At 39.8% G+C, this 23,374-nt stretch overlaps 1 protein-coding gene across 6 annotated transcripts in view; it reads right to left on the reverse strand.

The window, feature by feature from the left end:
• The window catches only part of CDK6 (cyclin dependent kinase 6), a 225,914-nt gene that overhangs the window by 61,744 nt on the left and 140,796 nt on the right, over window positions 1–23,374 (reverse strand). For all 6 annotated transcript variants that reach the window (XM_057730926.1, XM_057730925.1, XM_057730928.1 and 3 more), the window contains exon 5: window positions 11,145–11,254. In XM_057730926.1, the coding sequence (XP_057586909.1) occupies window positions 11,145–11,254 (110 nt within the window). The remainder of the gene's footprint in view (window positions 1–11,144; window positions 11,255–23,374) is intronic.

Raw genomic sequence — 23,374 nt, forward strand, 5'->3', positions numbered from 1 at the left:
AGGGCTCACAGATGCAATACAACAAGAAACGGTTCATATGCAATGTATAAAAAAGGTATCAGTTTAGATAAAAATGAGAAATGTCTATGTATTCAGTTCAGTGCCACCTTTAATTGGGGTTATATCCCACTTAACTGAGTGCCTTTGATAGTAACGTTATTGTATGCTGATACCTGGGGAAGTCAATGACGCTGACCAGCAAAACACACGTAGCATTTGGCTTCCAAATTACTTCTTAATATTGAAACAGTAGTATGTAAAATTATCCCCAATTAAACAGTTGGACAATATAGCACAAACACATTCGGCAGGCTTTTGATGCCTAACTTCCAAGGTTTTGGATCTTCTCCCAGATCTGGACTGAGAGTGTCTAGCAGACTCTAATTGTGCCAGTGATAAGAGAAGAGCTGGTAGTATTCAATTCAGCTCGTAGTAAAATCTAATTTCCACCGGAAACCTCTGACTTGTCCCTTGTACTGTCTTAATTTGCGAGTAAATACAGCCCTCATGTCTGTAGCTGTCTGTCACACCTTATTTCCCTCACATTAAGATTCTGTAAAATGTTTATAAGAAAACAAGAAGATTCAGAAATACATTTACCAGATTATTAGTTTTATAAAAGTATGTGTGCACACGTATACACACACACACAGGCACATACATTCACCCACACCCCTAAGCAGCCTATCTCTGAGTAAATTTGGATCCCTGCAAATTTAATTTATCCAGCAAAACTGGAGCAGTTAATCAGAAACTCAATACTACCACATATTATCAGGGAAGGTAGACATGGGAGGCCATGTTGCATGCTCTGTATTTCCCCTAGTTAAACTGGAAGAAAGAGGGGAAAGAATGACAGAGGGAGAGTGAAGGGGAGAAAGGAGGAGCGACAGAAGAGGAGGAGAGAAGTATGGAGGAAGGGTAGAGGAGAAAAGAAGATGAAAGGAGGAAAAGAACGAAAACTAGGTAATATCTTTTATTTTTATGAGAAAATGCCCAATGCTTCTCAGTTAAGCTAAGTACCGGGTCTTATTAGACGTTAACTCCTCCAGCCACCATAGCAAGGCCAGATGGGAGGCAGAAACACAGTGCAAAACAATGCAGCATGGGTGTCAGACAGACACAGACCCCAAAGCAGCGGCCACATGGGGCTGCCAACAGACTGTCACTACAACCTATCACTACAGGACAAGACCAAGCAGAATCTTCTGTCACACCTTACCATTTATTGTAATTTAGCACCTTAGTACCATTCTGTGAAAAATTATTTAGGCATACAATGAAATCTCATAAAATTGGTATTTATCTGAAATACCCTGTACTATCCACGATATCTATCCACGTCTTGTCCAGTAAATTTGCATTATCATTATAGAGCAATAAACATAATGCTACATCATGCTTTGAAGGCCTTACCAAGGTAATAACAAATTATTACCGGCTAAAATAATTTTGTACAGGCGTGGTACTTTTTATTTGTAGGGCTGGGAAGCAACTCATGTTCATGAGAGCCAGGGACAGTGATGAGAAGTCTGCCTTCAACTGAGTAAAGATTAGACTGGTAAGAACTGTCTTTCAACGTATAAAATAGCTAGTTTCTCTGCCAGTGTTTTATGATTTAAAAATGGGTGGCTTCTTGCCGCAAGTCAAATAATTTTTATCCAAATCAATGGTTGAAAGATGTGACCAGCAAAACCTAAGACATTATGACTCAGGTAGAACTGAGACCATGAGTCTGATTCTTTTCTATTTCGAGGACGGGGCTGATTCAAGGGTTTCCAGAGTTATTCCAGTGAGTAGACCCAGAAGGCAAAGTCTGAAGTAAAGATGCATGAGGTCTGGTGACCAAGACAACTAAGGAAGAAGAGAGGACCCATGCTCTACATCCTGTCTGGAAGGAAGATCAATATACTCAATATACACTACTTGCTTCCACACTATGGAACTCTGTAGAATGATCTTCATGTTGTCTGGAAACAACCAGTCTAAAAAACTGCTTGGGGGCTTCCCAGGTGGCACAGTGGTTAAGAATCTGCCTGCCAATGCGGGGGACACAGGTTTGATCCCTGCTCCAGGAAGATCCCACATGTCACGAAGCAACTAAGCCCGTGCGCAACAACAAAAAAATTAAATTAAAAAAAATAATAATAAAAAAAATAAAAAATAAAAAACTGCTTGGGACTTTATCTTAAGATAATTTTTTTTAACTGACAAAATGAGGTTGATTCCTTCCCTATCACTACACAACTGATAAAAAGGAAACCCACAGTTAATTTTACAGTTGAAAGAGGTCTCATACTTCAAACCAACTTAACAACAGTTCTTATAATTACCATATTCACTTAGGTTTTCCTCTTGATATTATTTTTAAAAAGGGGTAGAAGTGGCAGGAGGAAGCCAAGGCTTACGTAAAAGTCCTTGTCTTGTTTTATTTTTGATAATCTTTCTTAGTCTTTGAGAATCTCAATCCTATTCCCTACCTTAAGGTAAAAACAGAATTTACTTGAAGCTTGCTGGAGGGCAATTCGGTTTAGCTAGCAGAATTTTAAATAGGCATGTTATCTGACCCTATAATTTCACTTCTGGAATTTACCATACAGAAATACTTGGACCAATGTTCCACAAAATAAGCACAAGGATTTTACTGCAATATTGCTTGTAATAAGACCAAAACCAACCAACTAACCAGTCCCTAAATGTCCATCAATGGGAAATTAAATTATAAAATAAATGAGCTGGCAATTATTCAGCAGTTTAAAAGTGAGTTTGATCTCTATGAACTGACATAATACATCATGATGAAATAAAGTGAGTAAGGCAACGAGCAGAAGAGTGTGGCGTATAGCATAAACCCACTTCTGAGAGAAACTGACAGATATGTGCATGTGTGTGTGTGTAGAGGTACTTGTAAACACGCTTTTGAATTTGCAATAAAGAAGATCTGGAAGTATACTCAGGGGGTTATCTTTGGGAAGTGGATTTTGGATGGGAGTACAGGCAATTTCACTTCTTATACTTCTGCACCATTTGGCATTTTTGCTACCAGCCTACTTTACTTTGTGGCTAAATTTTTTTTTTTTTAAATAAAGCTACAAAGCTACCTGTCATCTACATCTCCTAAGTTGTTCCTTCCCACAACAATTCCTGTTTCTGAAAACGGCCTGTGGAGTGAGACATTGCAGAGACTGAAGCGCCAAGTGCGAGCATTTTTAAAGAGGACCTATTGTGGAAGATCTGCCAGTGGTGATAAACACTGTACTTGCAGGTTGGTGCCCAAGCATCACTGATTCAGGGACAAAGGCCAGACAGCTTCATCAACATCAGCTCTATTGGTATCACATCAAGGACCCCAACTTCTATAGCTTCCACCCAAACTACAAAAGATGACAACGCAGGAGACAGAAGACTGAGAAATCAATGAGCCTAGAATAGAAGGGCACTGACTCGTTCTCTCTCCCCTTCCCAATAAACGGCGAGTTGTCTGTTCCTTCTTTATCTTTTCATGTGATGGTTTAGACCTGCAGTGTCCAATATAGTACGTGTGTCTACTGAGCACCTGAAATGTGGCTAGTCCAAACTGAGATGTGCTGTCAGCATAAAATACACACTGGAGTTTAACAATTCAGTATTGAAAAAGAATATTTCAATATTTCACATTTTTATATTTATTCCATGTTGAAATAATAATATTTGGGATATACTGTGTTACATAAAATATGCTATTAAAATTAATTTTACTTGTTTCCTTTTACCTTTTTTAATGTGACTGCTAGAGAATTTCAAGTTCTTATGGTTCACATTCTGTTTTCTATTGGACACAGCTGGTTTACTTTCATAGACATTTCACATGGAATATCTACGTATTTAAATGTGTGTAAAAAAAGGAACAGTAGGGTAGGGGGGAGGCATGTACACACATGCACACACACTGCCCCCACCCCTGTCAGCTGTTATACTGCTACCCTGTATATCTTCATGCCCGCCTAGCTTTCTAGGGTAGCTCATTACAGCTCACTGTTCCTGTCATAGGTCATACAGCTCTGAGTTCCAGCTCTGCCAATGACCAGATGCGGCATCATAGGGCAAGTCACTTGGCAGGATCAAATTGAATAATGTACGTCAAGTGCTCAGGACCATGACAAGGATGTGTAATAACCTCTGTCAGCAAGCGTTAGTTGTGCGTGACATGATAAGGGTTTCAGAAATGACCAAGCCACAGTTCTACCCCAAAGCCAAGAAGATCAGAGTTGGAGCGAATCTTGGACGTTATCCACTCCCATGTTTTAAAACCCTTTTAAATCTCAGAAGCCCAGCACATAACAAAGATGAAATCAAGTTGCTCTGAAGAAACCTGAGTGTGGGAACAAGAAGGGCTGGGCACTCCTGGACTATATAAAAAGGCAGGAATATGAGGTCTCTGTGAAGCGGTCCAAATGCCATGGATGTGGTATCTTATCCCGGCCTCTCCATTTTACAGATAAAGACACTAAGCTCCAGAGGTCAAGGGCTTGCCTTCAGTCACAGAGCTGGCAAAGGAAGGGTGGGAACAACTCAGGTACATGGTTCCTCAGAAAGAATGCGCTCCGCAACCCATCCAGACCGCAGCTGTGTGGACAGTGTGTGTGGGCAGACAGAACGCGGCTGAGAAAAGTGCTGCTGGACAACCGCACACAGAATTGGGGGGGGGGGTCACAGGGGAGTAGGGAGCTCTCTCCCCTGAAGAGACGGCTTCTAGCCCGTGTGCCTAGAGCCCATGCTCCGCAACAAGACAAGACACTACACTGAGAAGCCCGCGTACGGCAACAAAGAGGAGCCCCCGCTCACCACAACTAGAGAAAGCCCACAGCCACGGGCGTGCAGCAAAGAAGACCCAACGCATCGAAAAAAAAATTAAAAAAATTATAGTTGTGCTATACCTTCATCTCTCTTTCTTTATTCAATGGAATCTGGTCTTTCCATGTTGTTTTTAACTGGTTCTTTTTCAATCATCTCTGTAAGTAAATGCTGATTCTCAACTTTGAAGGATACCTATAACTTGATATTTTATAAAATTTTATTCTTTCTAAAGTCAAAGAAAAATACAGTTGTTTATTTAGACTTTCTTCTTCCTTATGGGAAACAATCGAAACTTGTTGAATGTTTTTGGTCAGTTCTCAAAATGCGGGTCTGACCCAGAGGTTTATGATGCTAATAGCTCCCTCCTGACACACGGGTTTGTCCCACACCAGCCCCAGAGGATCTTTCTTTCTTTCTTTTTTTTTTCTTTAAGCACTTTTTTTGAGATATAATTGACATACAATAAACTGCATATATTTAAAGTGTAAAAAAAAAAAAAAAAAGAGAGAGACAGCTTCTAGGTTTAGCTTTGGAAGATGAGAGAGGGCAGCTGGGCACCCAGGACAAAAGAAGCACGAGGGTTCTAAGAAGGAAAACCTTAACGCGTGTTCTGAGGCCAAAAGGTCGGTCCCTTTCACTAACATACAGCTACATCTTGGAGAATAATATGTGCAATGGCCAGAATGCAGTTGGAGCTTCTTCAGAAGGTCCTGAGGGTCAAGGATCCTACACCAGTTTTAACAAGTGTTTGAGAAAGGGTAACAATAGAAAGATTAATTTATCGGAAGTCCACAAATAGGCAGGAAACAGGAAAACAGGTTGGCATGCAAACCTGGGGTGCCAGACCGGAGTGGCAAAGTGTTGGGAAGTTGGAGGGCTACAGAGTTGCCCTGACAGGGAAAGGCCTGGCCTGATGGGGGCTTCTCAGTAGACACCATGAAAACAAATAAATTCATGTTAAAGTAAGATACACTTCAAGAATAAGAAAAATTAGCATTGATTACATTAAAAAGTAGTACTCATTTGTTCCTACTTAGAACTACCCTGTGTTCATTATTTAATAAGATCAGTTCTTTTCCTGGGTATCATCTTGGGTATTTCCCCACCCAAGAAAATGCTTCTTTGGAGTTCTTCCCATTTGGTTGGTTCTCTAAAGAAAAAAAAAGAGGTCCAAAGAAAACATCCAAGAGATCTGAAGGTCCAGTGAGTGCCCTGGTTTCCACACGCGTGTTCTGACCTAACCTAAGGTGATGGGGTTTCCTCTTACAGGCTAGGCCTTGCCTTCCGGTGTCTTGGTGTTCAGAGCATCTGGTCAAGGACCTCATTTCCCTGATGTCACTAAGGAAAGCACTCAGATATGGGGAACACCAACACAGTGACCAATAGGACAGTCGGCAAGGCACTCAGTGACATTTTAAAGATATTTGCTCACGGGCCACTCGGCCACAAAGGACAGTTTCACTGTCAGTTTCTCAGCTACTGGGTGTTTAATTCACAGAAATCAATGATGGCAAGCCCAGAGAGGCCACCACCCAAGGAGGAGTATAACCATGAAGGCTTGTTTGTTTCCTTCTAACAGTGACGATTTGTTATGTTCTTCTTGGTGGCATTTGGCATTTCTTAGCTAGGGATCAGCAGAGCTGACAACTCAGAACTTCTAAGAATTACTATCTGTTTACCACAATCTCCATATTCAAAGAATTAGTAGCATGTTTTATTTTTTAAATGTGCGTTTTCATTTTATGACTTTGCCGCCACTTGGAAAACCCCATAACTTTCAAACCACACAGACAGTAGTTCTGACCAGGATCACAAGGCAATGGACAGATACCTGGAGAGTTAACAACTGTGAGTCTATTTTGCCACGAAGTTAAAAATCAAGCTATATCATCCATCTGTCCACCCCTCCCTTCACCATCTCATCCTCATCTTCAAGCTGGCTAGTTATCTACTGACCAAATCTGTAGCAATGTTTTTTAGTATTAAAGTATAACCAGATGTGGAGTAAAGATGGATCACCCGTTAATGAAGAGTTAAAAGGGAGATAAGAGATCCAACTCTTGTCCATTTTTGTAGAATGCTATCGAAGGTCAGTGTGGCAATTATTACACCCAGATAATAAAGACAATGGTATTTAAACTCTCTGGCTCTTTGTCAACCATCTGCCCTAAGATTCTTTTTCCTGAGTTCATATTTCCTAGGTATCCCGTTTTAGAATAAAAGGCATTCAGTTCTTAACAATATCACAGAAATTGGTCAGCCTTTCCACTAGAGGAAAGGCTAGAAATCAAAGCTATTAGGTGTGTGGTTTGCTTCTTGACCTCCCTAAAGTATTATTGCTGCTACATTGTAATAATGCATGAATCATTCCAGAAAAAAATATAGCCTAGTAGGCAAAACCATAGCCAGGGTAGAAACATGGCAGAGTGGAAAAATCAAAGGTTAGAGAGTCAGACAGACTTACGTTCAAATTTGGCTCTGCCACTTAAATAACTCGTCTGTATGCCCACGGACAAGTTATTTACACTCCTTGTGGAAGGCTTTCGGTTCATCTTCAAGAAACTGGGTAACAGTCCTCAGAATGCTGGGTTTAGTGAGATAATACATGTGAAGGGCCCGGCCCTGGGTCTGTCACATGACAGGCAACTGCTAACTCTCTTTGCTTCTTTCCATCTCCCTAGGTTAGGGAGGATGGTGAGCTTTTCTGATGCATCAATGGTTATTCCTCAATGCTCTTATATAAACAACTAGGACATGACCTCTGAAGACGGTTAATCCTGACTTCTAGTCTTCCACTGAGAAATCTCTTTCCTCTCTGGAGACAAGCTTCTCATTATACCCATTCATAGAACCCTACAAGTCACAGCATTTACCTCGGCTCTGGTTAATTGACAAACTGCAAATGCAACACCTCCCTTTTGCACTAGGGTGTAAGTTATCCCTCTAGAAAAGGGCCTTGCGTATAGCAGCCACTCAGTAAGTTATTTGTAGAATGAATGAAACACCAGTTTCCAACATGTGACATATACCATGGGTGATACGGGAGATGATTTCAGGTGCTGAACATGGACTGAGTTGCTTAATTCTAAGGGTTATGTATGTATTTTAGTGTATGTTAGACAAATAAATAACTGGTTCATCAAATCTGTGATTTTATATATTTTTGCTTAAGATGAGGCTAAATAAAAAGTTAATTAATTTAAGATAGTAAAGAAATTAAGTAAGTAGAGTTATCATCAGTATGGCAAAAACCATGAATGTGTTAAAAGAGACGACACAATTTGGGAACTATTGCCGTAGCAACAAGGAGAAACCCAGAGTGGGTAGCTGCCAGGATTCCCTGATGTAGGGTCAGCCTAAGGCAATGAGGGAGCCTGCTTCCAGAATGCATGGCTTCTGAGTTCTCAGCTGGACCCTGCAACAGGTGGGTCAGCACTGAATCAGGAGTCGAGCTGGAAGCAGGTCAAGCCGATGACTGGACCCCAGAGCTCAGCTGGCATAAGTGAGAAGCCTGCACATTCAGATATCTGGGTGTTATCGTAGGAAATACCAAATGTGAACCAAGCAGGAACAAGGGTCAGATCCCATGGCTGTTTTCAAGGTCACATCCAAACCGGCAGGAACTACCTAGGAGACAGAGCACCCGCCCCAGGAAGGGTGTGTGGCAGGCCCAGATGGATTCATTGTCCTTCAGCCTTAAAGGCACATGGGCCTAGATTCTGATATTGCTTCCCGCTCCGGGCAATCACGTCTCAACTTACTATCTCCCTGCAAGGCTCCAAGAGAGGGGTACTTTCTTTTGTACACATTTGAAGAGCCAATGGGTCTCTACCCAACATCTCACTTTCCCAGAAAAGTGAAGCAGCCTGTCACTGCTGTTGTCAAAGGAGTCTCTGAGCCTCCAACACTGAGTCTCCCCTCCCCAGACCCAATGCTGGGGTGAAGAGATGGGTATTCCTGTCATCCTGGACTGGAACACAGAATGGATTTTCCCCTAGAAAAAACATGTTGTAAGTAGAAGACAGGTTTTGATAAATAATGTTTTGTATATGTTCCAGGTTATACAGGATTCTCTGCAAGCTAGACTGGGAACCAGATTACCAACTATACTACCACTTCAATGGGAAAATGTTTTAATGCTATAAAATGAAAATTTGGGTTGCAATTGTTCCATAAGTGGTGACTACCTATACCTAAAAATAAAGCAGATTCCTTACTAGAGAACATTTAACACTACATATCTTAAATTTCACCTTTCTTTTAACATCTTCCAGGAAAAGATTGGTTTTATCATCAATTACGGCTGGTATTCAAGTTTTGCACTATTGAAAAATAACCGATCACCCTTCCCCCATAACAAAAGAAGGACCCAATCTTTACATTTGAGGACAGTTCTAGACACATGAAAGTAATTCCAATAAATAATTCTCTAATCAACTCTCAGCTGCACCAAGTTATTCATGGGATGAACTGAAATGACTGTCCCAACTCCCACACTGCAATATTGACAGTAAATTATTTTTGGTTCTGACCATAAGCCTTTAACCCCAAATGTTCCACACTTGTGTGACGAAAAGAATTACACGATGCACTTTTATAAACAAGAACACCAGGCCCCAGTCCAATAACGAATCAGAATTTCAAGAGCGTAGTCTGGGATTCGCATATTTAAGGACTGACCATCCCTGGTGATTCTCTCATCCAACCCAGTGGCTCTTACCCTGGAGGGTGAATTAGGATCACCTGGAAGGCTTGTAAAAACAAAGGTTGCTGGGCCCCAGCCCAAGAGCTTCTGATCCAGTTGGTCTGGGGTGAGGCCCAAGAATTTCCACTTACAAAAAAGTCCCCAAGTGATGCTGATGCTGCTGGTCCAAGAACCACACTTCCAAAACCACTTATTGAGCCTATTTGGCAAACACTGCAGCTGAATTCAATATATTTTTTTTCTTCCTTCCTTGGTAGAAAAACAACACCAGAGTCACAAGACTTCCTTTGGAGTAATACCCCTCGTACTTTTTTAGCTGTTTGATGTTTGACAAATAAAATTTACCACTGCATCTCAGTTATCTCTTATTGTGAGGAATAAAAAGGTAACACAAGGGAAGAGGTTTGGTCCTGTAACTGGCAAACAATAGGCCTCCATTAAACATCTGTATACTTCGATCACCTTGCCATGATCCCCCTCTGTGAGCTACAGATGAATCTGCTGAGGTCTAGAAAGAGGTTCCCAAATTTATTACATGCACAAAACTTCCTTTGGTTAAAACAAACAAACAAACAAGCAAGAAATGGCTGACTACCTCTTTTTCTTGTGAGCTATCATGTAGCTATGTTTTGAATATAACATGTTCAATGGGAAAATATTCAGCTTCCCAACTCACATTTTCCCATGGAAATAAAAATAGAAGACAAAGAGAGATTAGATTATGATTAGGCTCCCTGTTTAATTTTGACCAGGCTGAATGTAATACTCAGGTCTGGATTATTTTCCTGGCAGATCTTTATTATATTGTTTGGCTATTTCTTGTGACCTGAAAATCAAACAAATGAACCACAGACTTTTAGAGTCAGAGGGGCCATGGAGGTCATCTAGCCCACCCACCCATTCCAGGAATGCCACTGAAAACATCTCCAGTGTGTAGTGGTCCAGTCTCGGACACCCACTGAGAACGCACTATTTTCATGAACCCTGATCTTCTCTTCAGATAACTTTAATCATTAGAATTTTTTTTTGCCCTCTGAGCAAAAACTGTTACTTCTGAAATTTTAACATCTTTGGTTCTATCTCTGCTCTCTATAGTGCCTGAACATGCTTAATCTTTCCTCCACATGACAGCATTTAAAGCATTCTGAAATGATGCAGACATCTTTCTTGCCTATTTCTTTTCAGTCTAAACATTCTGTTTTGTTAACCCATTATCAAAATTTCCATAAACTTAACAGCCCTGGTCCTCCTCTTGTGGAAAAGTCCACCTTGAGGATGTCTCCTCCCTAAAAAAAAACCATAACATGCTTCATGTTTACCACATCCTATCATCACCAACAAAAACAAAATAAACTGTGAGAACAGTGGAGTGTTCCTTTCCAAACAAAGTTTCCAAGAGCCAGAAGCTACCACCACACACAACTACACTGAAAGGACTGAGAAGGCAGTTTCAGGACAGGCTTGGAAGTGGGAGCCGGAGGCAGGTGGATCTGGATACCATGATCCTACTTGACAGAGAGATGCTAGGCTGCCACTTAAATTAACCACAACCGGATGCATTTCTTTCCAAGGGAGACAGAGTGAAACAAAAGGTATCTCTTACTTTCTACGAAACATTTCTGCAAATATGCAACCAACACTCCAGAGATCCACAGGGGTGGCGTAGCTGGACTGAAGCAAGACTTCTGGAGCTCTGTACCACAGCGTGACGACCTGCAACGGCAAACGGAGCGGAGCGTTACTGAGGGAGGTGGCTGCTTGCTTACCTCCTCATCCCGGGCAGTTTAGTGTTGAGGCTCAGTTGAGAAAGAACTCCTAAAATCGTATGGGGGACACTGAGATAGAAGCAATACGTAACTAGGACTCATCACTGACAGGCCAGGAAATGACATCATCCCCACAACCTGGGTTCCCACCTCAGACTCTGGGTGTCTCACTAGGATGGTAAAGTAACTGTTTCAGAAAGCAAAAGCAAAGACTTAAAAAAACCCTTACCTTAAAACTATTATTTCCTTCCTAAGGGGCTTTAAAAAAACAACGCATGGAAAACAGGTGATGGCAATGATTTCAGCTCAATTCCCACGTCAGCATTTTTGAGAAATCAGAATATGATTCCAGCGGTTGCTGGATGATGACCCTGAAGTCTACAGAGCACCCAGAACAAGTCAAAACTACTCTTATCGTGAGACTGTGGGGAACCAAAACAAAGCCCCCTTCGAGGCCACTCTTTTCAGAAAACAAAACGTGAGGAAGAATTTGAGAGAGAATGTATAACTCAATTGTTTATACCATGTGTAAAAAGTCATCCAGAGGAAGGGATTCCAATATGGGAAGAACTTCATTTAATACCAAGCAGTGTATAATAACAGATAAAACAAACACAACGAATTATTTCTGCAAGGTTGAAAAGTGAGGAAACCATAAGACGAAGGCTCCAGGTTTATGAGTATATAGGGGTTCAAGTGTTTCTTTGTTGGGGGGAGCAGAAATTCTGTGGATGTCTGAAACGAAGGTATATTCTTTCTTGTAAGGAATTCAATACATAAATCTATTACATAGGCACTTGATATTATTCAGATTCCTTTTATCATTACTTATTGTTTTACCTAATTGTGCTTTCACTGATGTCTAAATTTCCTGAAATTCTGTTTATGTACTTTGATGCTATAGTACTTAGCGTATTAAGACTGCAGCAGCAATTAAAAAAAAAATGGTGGCCATCAATTTCCTTCTTTCCTTACATGCACACTCCTCTCATCAAGGACTGGAATTTAATTCACCTTCCATCGAATTTGAGTTGGCCTTAGTGACTTGCCTGACCCACAGGATCTGGTGGAAGTAACATCTGAGACTACCAAAGCTAGGCCATAGGAAGCCTGGTCGCCTGGGCCTTTTTGAATGCTCGCTCTTGAGATGCTGCCTCTCGGAACCCAGCTGCTATGCAATGAGGAGCCCACAAAGATGTTCCAATCCACAGCCCCAGCTGAGCTCCCAGCTGAAAGGCCATGGGAGTGAGCCACCTTGGACATTCCAGCCTGACGGGTCCCCCAGGTGACTGTGGCTCCTGCCAACGTCACATGGAGCAGAAGAACTGCCCGATTGAGTCCAGTCAACTCACAGGATTGTAAGTGATAATAAAGTACTTCCATATCCTTACAGTTCAGTCACATACGAGACCACACCAGTGGCTCTCAACCCTGACTGTACATCAAAATCATCCAGGGGCTTTTAGAAAAACACATGTGTTTGGGCCCTTATCTTGCTCCTAACTGAATTAGATCTCCATGGGTGGGGCCCCTGGATTTCTTTTTCTTTTCTTTTCTTTTCTTTTCTTTCCTTTCTTCTTCTTTTCTTTTCTTTTCTTTCCTTTCTTCTTCTTTTCTTTTCTTGTCCTCCTCTCCTCTTTCTTTCTTTCTTTCTTTCTTTCTTTCTTTCTTTCTTTCTTTCTTTCTTTTTCTCTCTCTCTCTCGCTCTCTTTCTTTCCTTCCTTCTGTCTTCCTTCCTCCCTTCCTTCCTTCCTTCCTATTTTCTCTCTTTCTCTCTGTTAAACCTTTGGCTAAGTTTGAACACCACTCAATTATACAAACATATCCTCTAGCTCCTGCCTCCATGCTTTTGTTGACACTGTTCTAGTCTGGGAAGCTCTACTTTCTCCTTCACAGGTTGAAATTCTGCTTATCCTACAAAGCTCAGCTGTGACATCCTCACCTCCCTGAACCCACTGCCACCTAAAAATCATATCTCATAACATAGTTCATAATATGGGTCATTCTAGGATGCATGGACCCGATTTTTATCCATCGTTAAGTCTGTAAATGCCCATCATAACACTGCGCACATAACAACTGTGTTTTAACAAATACCAAATTGATGATTTTAAGGCAATCATTCCTAGAAGATAACTGGGCAAAATTCAACTACCAGGCAATCCCCAAAAAGAAGGTATTCACTACTTTTGCTAAGAAGAGTGTTCAATTTGAGGCTCTAGTTTTTAGTTACACAATTGATTTCTGCTTTGCTAATATTTCTAGTTGGAGGAACACGTCGCTGTTTCTCTGATACACTGCATCCCAAAGTGCAGGGGCAAACTGTCCATAAAGTTCCAGTCCTGTGGTTTACCGACATACACGTATATTGTGAGATCACATGTTTATCTTCTCACTTCAGTTCGAAATAAAGTCTAACATCACACGAGGTGAAAAGTTTAATCTGAATACAGCATTATTTTAAGCTGTTCTAAAGCATCTGTGATTTCTGATTAACTACCCATTCTAAAACACTTTAGTAGAACTATCTTCATTTTCAGTACTTTAATCAGTGATACTATGATCATCAAGTAAGTGTTTAGACAGCTAAAATCATAAGAAAAAACTGATACATTTAAGAAGTTCCCTTCTATTCCTTTTTTAGAATAATTTTTATTTTATTTTATTCTTTTTTTAATTTTTTTGCTGTGTTGGGTCTTCACTGATGCACGTGGGCATTCTCTAGTTGTGGCGAGTGGGGGCTACCCTTTGCTGCAGTGTGAAGCCTTCTCATTATGGTGGCTTCTCTGGTTGTGGAGCACAGGCTCTAGGCACACGGCTTCAGTAGTTGTGGCTCATGGGCCCTAGAGCGCAGGCTCAGTAGTTGTGGCGCACAGGCTGAGTTGCTCCTCTGCATGTGGAATCCTTCTGGACCAGGGATCGAACCCATGTCCCCTGCATTGGCAAGCAGATTCTTAACCACTGCACCACCATGGAAATCCCTAATTCCTTGTAAAATTTAGTTACCATTCAAAATAGGTAACAAATTTCTATCAAATGCTTTTTAAAATGTCTATTAATAATGACCATTTAATCATTCTCTTTTATTCTATTAATGTTATTTAATTACATTAAAAGATTTCTTAATATTGTACCACCTTCCCTTCTTGGCATAAATGATTCCCAATCATGGTTTATTACTAGACTTTTGGCTTCTATTTGCTAACATTTATTTTAGGACATTAATTTATACTGATGAATGAGACTGATGTATAGTTTTCTTTTTTGTGTAATTTTTTAGGGACATGCAAACCTTCCATCCTTTTCTATATTCTGAAATATTATAAACAACATAATAATCGATCCTTTAAAAGGACTCACTTATAAAACCATCTGGATCTGGATCTTTTCTAGCAGTTTGTCTTTAACAATCCCGTAAATTTCTTCTTGGTAGTTAGTCTGTTCACGTTTCAACTTCTTTCTAAGTCAATTTTGGTAATGATAAGGAATTTCCCTATGAAAAATTTTAATTTAGATTTTAAAATTTATTGGTTTAAATTTGTACATAGTATTTCTTGTAATTATTTTAATCTCATCTATTTTTCTTGGTTTTCTGAGAAAGAAAATTTTTTTCTCTTTACATCAACCAGGTTTGTCAGGTTGTATATTATTTATTTAAAAGAAACTGATTTCAAGATTTATTTCTATTTTGGGAGGATTATTGTTTTATTCTATAATTTGTTGACACCTACTTTTATCTTTTTAGATTCCCCCCCCCCCTTTTAGTTTCTTTGTTTTTAAAAATTTATTTCTGAGTTGAAACTTGGGTAATTTATTTTCAGTTTTGATTAATGATAGAACATTTAGTTATATATTATTAAATAAACCTTCCTCATTTTTGTTCACCTTTAAATAACATGCAATTTACCTTTAATTTTGTCTTTAATCCAAGAATAAACTAACTTGAAGAATTATTTTTTAAAATTTTATTTATTTATTATTTTTGGGGGGGTACACCAAGTTTGAAGAATTATTTAGAAAAAAATTTTAAAATCTCCATATGATCAGATTATTTATGGTTAACTTTAGTTGCTGTATTTCTAGCCTTATTGCATCACAGCCAGAGAATGTAACCTGTAGAATTTCTCTCCTTTATGACTATGCACATAGCTGGCTTTTGTTTCAGAGGCTGTAAGGAGAGTACTCTCTTTTAAGTGTAAAGTTCTTTATTAATCAAAGTTTTTCTCATACAGATCCTTACTTATATTTTTCTATACTTTACTTGCTAAACCTTGAAAGAAAATTGAGTTTGTGTCTTCCTTCCCCCAGAATCTCCTTGTACTTCTAAGGGTTTCTTCTTTATATACACTGGCCTTATGTGTTGGTAAATAAAATTTATTATAACAAAATATTATTCAGATAATAAAAATTTAGATGATGGTAGACATAGATACAAAGTAAATACACAAATGCTAGCATAAGTCAGTTACAAAATATAATGGAAAAAGTATCCAATTCACATAGTAATAAAATGTGAAACACTGAGAAATTTAAAAAGCAAGATATATATAAATAAAATGATATATTATTACTGAAGTACATAAAATGAAAACTAAATAAATGGTGAGACAGATCATGACTAAGATGGGAAAAACCCATATCATAAACATAACCATCATTCCTGTATTAACACAAAAATTTAAGACAATAACTTAACTTTGACAATTAGGTGCCTCTGGCAGAATAACACTTAAGACGAGCCAAAGACAGCTTGAGAAATAAGGATGAGGGGGATTTGTCCTCTGTCACCAAAAAATAAGGTACAGCAAATAAAATAGTAGATGCTAACAGATTAAAAAAAAAGAATAAAGTCCAGAAAGAGATATTTATATTTATAAGATATTCTTATAGGTGGCTGAATTTCATCAAGAGAAAATACACTTGAATATGTGAAAGCAAGACAATTGGCTGCCCATTTGGAAGAAAATAAGTCTGATCTCTACTTTACACCATGTATAAGAAGGAACTGTGTAGATGCAAGATCTAAATGTAAGAAGTAGAGCTAGAAAAATGTATTAGAAGAAAACAGAAGAGGACCTCGGGATGTGGAGCCTTTTTCAGCATGATGGGAAATCTAGAAGCCTAAGATGAAAAGATTTACAGATCCAGCTATTTAAAACTGAAATCCTCTTCGGCAAACACTGTAAATACAGTAAAGGCAAAGGATAAATGACAGCCTGGGAGAAAACATCTAAAACAAATTATATCAATAAAACAACACAACAGAAAGATGGATAAAAAATAAGAAAAGACAACTCAAAAGAAGAAAAAACTATCAAAGATACTCAATCTCGTTAAAAGAAAGAAAGAAAAGAAAGGAGAAAAGAAGGAAAGAAAGGAAAGAAGAAGGAAGGAAGGAAGGAAGGAAGCCATCACAATAAGAGGGTATCATTTTTGCCTGACTGGCAGAAAGGACAGAATGGCACTATTCAGGGTTGGTCATGGTATGGGAACCCTGTATGTTTTATTTAATTTATTTACTTCCAAATTCTATTTTATATTTGAGTACAGTTGATTAACAATGTTGTATTAGTTTCAGGTGTGCAGCAAAGTGATTCCATTATACATATACATGTATCTATTCTTTTTCAAATTCTTTATCCAGTTAGGGGTTATTACAGAATATTGAGCAGTGTTCCCTGTGCTATATTAGTAGGTCTTTTGTTGGTTGTCTATTTTAAATATAGCAGTGTGTACATGTCAATCCCAAACTCCCAATCTGTCCCTTCCCCCCCAGGTAACCATAAGTTCGTGGGAATGCAGCATGTTCTAAATTGCAAATTGGCACAACCTTTTTAGAGGACAATCTGACAGTATCTATAAAATTAATAGTGGCCATGTCCCTGAACCAGAGTTCCATTTGTGGTAATTTATCCTATAGAAATATTCAGACTAGTATACAAAAAGAAGTATCCACAAGGATGTGTATGCCACAGTAATTCCCAATAGGGGAATATTATTCAGCCATCAAAAAAGATGAGCTAGTTCTCATCCTGCTCCTTCCTGCTCACATAAAGAAGATATCCATGATACACTGCTAAATGAACAGGTAAGTTTTGGAGCAGTATGAAATATTTTCCAATTTTTATTAACAGATTATGTGTGGGTGTAAATATAATCATCATTTATGCACACAAAAAATATCTGCCAGGATTCTATACACAGGCATCAAGGTTTAAGTGGACAGTTGTCACAGAAACATGGCAGTGCAGAAGGTGGAAAGTGGAAAGGAAAGGAGGGACCAGATGACAATATCAGAGGCACAAGATCAGTCGTTGCTGTCAGTAAGCACATTTTATAGCTGAGAAAACAATTTCAGAGAGGTTGGGTAATTCAGCCAGAGTCACGGAGCTGACACGTGGAAGAGCTGGGATTCTCCCAGGGACTGATTTCAACCCTGTGCTCCTTCCTCAACATCCAACACGGCACCTTTCATTCAGCATTCCAAACATCCGCAAATCAACAGGCAAACATTCAGGTTGTAATTAAAGAACCAACAGAAAAAAGATTTTAAACTTACTTTGAAATATTTTAACGTGAACTTTTAAAAGAGATTACAAATCTCAAAAATGCAGCTATCTGTTGGGGTTAAATGATTTCCTTAAGAAAAGGTTTAAGTGGGACTTTCCTGGTGGCACAGTGGTTAAGACTCCGCACTCCCAATACAGGGGGGCCAGGTTCGACCCCTGGCTGGGGAACTAGGTTCCACATGCATATTGCAAGTGAGAGTTTGCATGCCACATCTGAGAAGCCCACCTGCTGCAACTAAGACCCAGTGCAATAAATAAATAAAAATTTTTAAAAAGAGGTTTAAAATAATAAATAAAATTTTTAAAAAAGAGGTTTAAGAAAAAGGTTTCTACAACTTCAAAATTCACTTCTGAACAACAGCAGTGCTCTGTACGGTATGACATGTATTCATCAAATTCCCATGTGATAACTTCAATGAAAGTTAAGATTTAAAAATCTCTTTGGGGCCTTCCCTGGCGGCACAGTGGTTAAGAATCTGCCTGCCAATGCAGGGGACACAGGTTCGATCCCTGGTCCGGAAGGATTCCACGTGCCACGGAGCAACTAAGCCCGTGTGCCACAACTACTGAGCCTGAGCTCTAGCGCCTGCGAGCCACAACTACTGAGCCCATGTACCACAACTACTGAAGCCCTTGAGCCTAGAGCCCATGCTCCACAACAAGAAAAGTCCACACACCACAATGAAGAGTAGCCCCCGCTCACTGCAACTAGAGAAAGCCCAGATGTAGCAACAAAGACCCAACACAACCAACAAACAAATTTCTTTAAAAAATTTTTTTAAAAAATCTCTTTGGTATCCCTAAGATTTTTGCTTGCTCTATGTGTAAATCATTGCAACAAAATGAGAGGAATTAGATTTATTTATTAGGTTTATGTTTATACTCTATTTGAACTATCATTTGTCTAAAGAGACAGCTTTTTGGTTTAACCCTTGTAGAATTCAGTGTGCTTGGATTCCAAAGGAAGTATGAATTGCACATTTCTAGTTAATTCTCCAAGCAAATAACCCCAACGCTGCCTAGAGCCTACACTTAAAATAACAAATTACTGCCTTTTGCAATAGACATAAATCTAATAGTTGTTCCCTGTTTATGTAATATTATCTCATGTATCAAGAGAGCCTCCCCAGTTTTAATTTGCTAATTCACGTGGCTGTTTCAGTCTCCGATCCAGAGTCCTTCAATCCTCACTTTAAGTCACTGTAATTTAAAATATCTCGAATAACGACAATTTCTGTAATTTCATGGGATTTCCAATATATATAAGTTCCAAGTTTTTGAGAACAAATTGTAACAAATTTCCCTGACAGTAAAAGACAAATTTTGTTTCCTTAGGACCTATTATAGTTTTGTACCTCTAAAAACTTCTAATGGAAGACTGCCTAACTTAAAACTGGTTTAAGTCACAGGTAAGAAGATTTATTAATTTTTAATTGAAACTTTTATAAAGAAGGGACAAAACTGATACAAATGTTTCAAGGTTTTAGTGCATGAAGTAACATGGAACATTTTCAGCAATGTAACCAATTAACTTCTACCTACATATATTAAAAGACATGTTGAAGGAAAACATGAATACAGTGTATAAAGATCAACCTTGAGAAATCTATGACAAAGGTGGCTTCTAATGGTAACAATGCAGTTGTCTACTAAACAAAGCTAACAATAGGAGCTACAGACAGAGTTTGGTGGCTGGAGCCAGCTGGAACCAAAGCAAATACGCTGTTTATTACAATCATTACATGTATGAACAGCCTCTGGAGGTGCTGAATGGATTTGGCAACAGGAGGGGGAGCAGAAGACAGGCGGAGTTCAAGCATATTTACACAAGTGGATGTATCTGTTTAAACGGCTTTGATCTCTAGTCACAATTTTTTGAAGCAGTTCAATAACAGTAAAAGATAGAGCCAAGGCCAACTGTAACTCAAAAATACATGTCAGAGGAAAGCATTCTTACTTAATATTAGATTTTGCAGTCTTTTATTCTTGTACCCTTTCACCAAGATCCTGAAAACATTAGTAGATGTTATCTGAATCACCCTTATTCTATGGCCATGTGCTTAAAGAGCAGAAAAGCATGGTATGCACACTGTGCTGGCTATCTTGCTTTTACCTCTGTGGATGGGCCCAGTCCTCGCAGGTGGATCTGTATCTACCATTTGCCGCCAGCTTCTTACTGGGTTGGGCCAATGGGAAGCGTAGGCAGGAGTTCAGAGAGAAGGAGGAGAGTGAAGCTGAGTCTTTAACTCCTTGATTTTCTCCCAGCAAGGTTGTCCAGAGCTGGCAGTGCTGCCATCACAAAGTCAATGTCCATCCCGAGCAGCCCACTCTACTCAACTCCAGTAACCACTCCCCATCTTCCCTTCAAGCCTGGGAATGATAACAGCCTGATGCAACTAAGACTCAAGTTAATACCATCTCCTGGGCTTCCCCTAAACCCAATTCTTTGTAAATCTTGTCTCTATAAACAAACCTTCCTTGAATTATCTTATTTTGAGCATGCCATCTATTTCCTGCTAGGACCCTGACTAATACATCCAGTTGGCAGATGAAAAAACTATTGTGGGTGGCGACTTTTTCTCAGCTTTCACATCTGTCCAAGAGGACATTTAGACTGGATGGTCTATAAGGCGACCTCTGTTAGCATTCTAAGGGGCCTAAATGATGTGGCAATGGTAATGGAAGATTTTTAAAATGCATATATTATATAGAATCAAGATATCCTTGCCTGCCCTTTGGTTTAGTAATTACTTAAGGGGGGGGGGGGTAACCAGTGAGGTCTTCTGGGGCCAATTTCAACAAGTCTCAAATGTAAACTTTTGTAATGATTTCTGAGAAATATGGATATAATCCTTAGAATAACTCAGGATTTTTATATTGTCGAAGTGAAGGCTTTCTAAGCTGTTCTCTAAGCTGTTTATTTGCTTCACACCAGTATAAAACTCTCTAGTACGTATGTTTCTTCCCTCCAGAAGACTTTTGTGCTTTTGCAAAGTGAAAATAGAAATTAGTGGTAATTTCACTGACTTTTCCTAAAGGGTCTCAAAATTCAGTTCTTTAAAATCATACATATAAATTAAGATATTATAAACAATCAGAATTTTAATTCTTCCCAGCACAGTCTTGTCATTATAAACCCAGTTAAATGGAAACATTAAAAGAGTTAAATACCAATAAAAGTTAACACACAAAGTACTTTTCAACAAATAATAATGGAGTTGTCTCAATTGGACCTATTTATAACCTAAAGGGCAGAAAAAGATGTTTTGATACATGACATAATGTAGCTGAAGTCTACACAAAAAATGAGATTCTCAGCATTAAGCACTGAGCCCATTACAATCATGGCCTCTGCTGTGCATCTACTACCAGCAGGAAGGCTGTCTGTCCTTCCAGAACCTCAGCTGTCCAGACTCACCTGGGGCCACTGGCTCCCATTTAGATGTGCTGATTTCCAACTATCTGGCCACTGCTTCTGTGGTTCTCTTTGTGTGACATTCTTTCTTTGAGTCTCTTCTGGTCTGAATTCTCAAATATCACTTCCTCCAGGAAGCCTTTCCTGATCTCTCATTTGGAAGTGACTGCTCACCCCTGAGCGTCTCAGTTCATCAATCACAGTGTATATATAGTGTCATGCGTGGAAAGTGCTCACTAGTTATCTGATGATTGGATACATGAATGAACCACAGGGAACTAAGTCCCTGGGGCAGTGCTGATGGTGGATACAGGCAGTCCTCTAGCCTGGAGAATATGGGGACAACAATGTCTAATAATCATTGAGGACCTTTGAATAATCATGCATTTTTGAAAAAGGAACTGGATCTATGGAGGGAGGTGGGCCTGAACCTGATTTGATTCAGAGGATGTGTAAGAAAACTCAAAGGGCAATGGCACAGGGAAAGTGCGCTGAGACAGAGATGAAGGGAATCTTTGGGGAAGAGGCACTCAGTAGACACAGGCCTGAGTCCTGTGTCCAAGGGCTATGACAATGACCCACTGAAGGATGAATGAAGGTGAAGTTTAAGGATCCAGGCTCTGACCTTTCATACTATCCGTGGCACTTACCATCTCTTTCTCAGCCTTATACCTCTCTCTCATTTTGTTAATGTCTAAGCAGATCTACCTAAAAAAGGTGTTTCTCTAGAGTAGACATCAAGCCTTTAAAGGATCAAGTAAACTTCAACTCAGCATTTGAGTGCCCATTCTATGAGGGGTACCCTGTAAGTCCTAGATGGGGTGGTCACAAACTAGAAAAGCAGCAAGTCAAATCAGTTGGCTGAAAAACTTGGGGTGGGTGGGTTGGGTCTGTGTAGTGATATAAGTGCAGAATGCTGGAGTCCTATCCTAGTGACTTTCCAGTAACTCCTCAGTCACTTCCGCAATCAGTCCCTTAAATAACTTTTCTTATGTGATGCACAATTCCTGGGGAGCATCGTATGTGGATGACCCACATGTCCATACTGGACCCAGAACTCTGTAGAGTATCTGACGCACATATCCAGCTGTCTCCTGGATATCATCACTCAGTACTCCCATAGGTAATTCAATTCCAAAATGCACGCACTGTCTCTCCTCTGAAACGTGCTTCTCCTCTTAGGTTCCCTCCCTCTGCAAGCAAAATCACCACCTCCCCAGGTTCACATTCATCCCCACTATCAATGAAGTCACTAGATCCTGACAATTCCACCGTGAACCTGTCCTCTCCTGTGGTTCACAACAGCTTTCTCTGGGGTCTTTTCCTACAAGAAAAGAAAGTGCTTCCTTCTACTCTGTCCTCTCTATTGTATATCTGCAGCTGTGCTCACTCCACTCCTGCTTAAAACCCTTCACCCATTCTTGAGAGCTTTCAGGGTCAAGTTCAAGTCCGGTTGACCCACAGCACCCTCATGATCTGGCTCCCACCCTCTCTCTGGCTTTATCGCCTGTTCCTCCTTCACAGGAAAGCTTCCTCAACCTGCTCACAGGCTTTGTGGTTGCATAAACATGCGTGCTGTGTCATGCCTCATGGCCTTCTCATGCAGTGAGACCTTTCTCTGGAATGTCCTCTCATCACCCCATTCTTAATTCTTGTGAATTTTGCCCTGCCTTGTCCTCCCAATTACATGGAAACACAGTACTTATCACACTGCATCCCATTCACTGTGTACTTACTGCCCACTAGACCCCAAAGAGCCCTTTGAGGATAGAGACTGTTTCTAAGTGGACTTTTCATCCCTAGCACCTGGCAAAGCATTTCGTATGTTCCAAAAATGTATGGGTAGCCAGAGGACAGCAGAATGGAGGGTTACAGATTTAGGAGGGATAACCTAAGGCACGACACAGAGGTTTCTAGTATAGTAGAAATTTACAGACCAATGGTCATGTCCCCCTACCCACACGAGGCATCCTGAGAGCCCACCAACATTATCTTTAATCAACAGATGACTTTTTAATAAAGTGAGGACCATTTTATTTTTGGAAAGTGAAGTTTTAAAATGCTTGAAGGGCCCATGTTTTTC

Source organism: Hippopotamus amphibius, chromosome 4 (genome assembly GCF_030028045.1).
Source record: "Hippopotamus amphibius kiboko isolate mHipAmp2 chromosome 4, mHipAmp2.hap2, whole genome shotgun sequence".
Taxonomy (NCBI): domain Eukaryota; kingdom Metazoa; phylum Chordata; class Mammalia; order Artiodactyla; family Hippopotamidae; genus Hippopotamus; species Hippopotamus amphibius.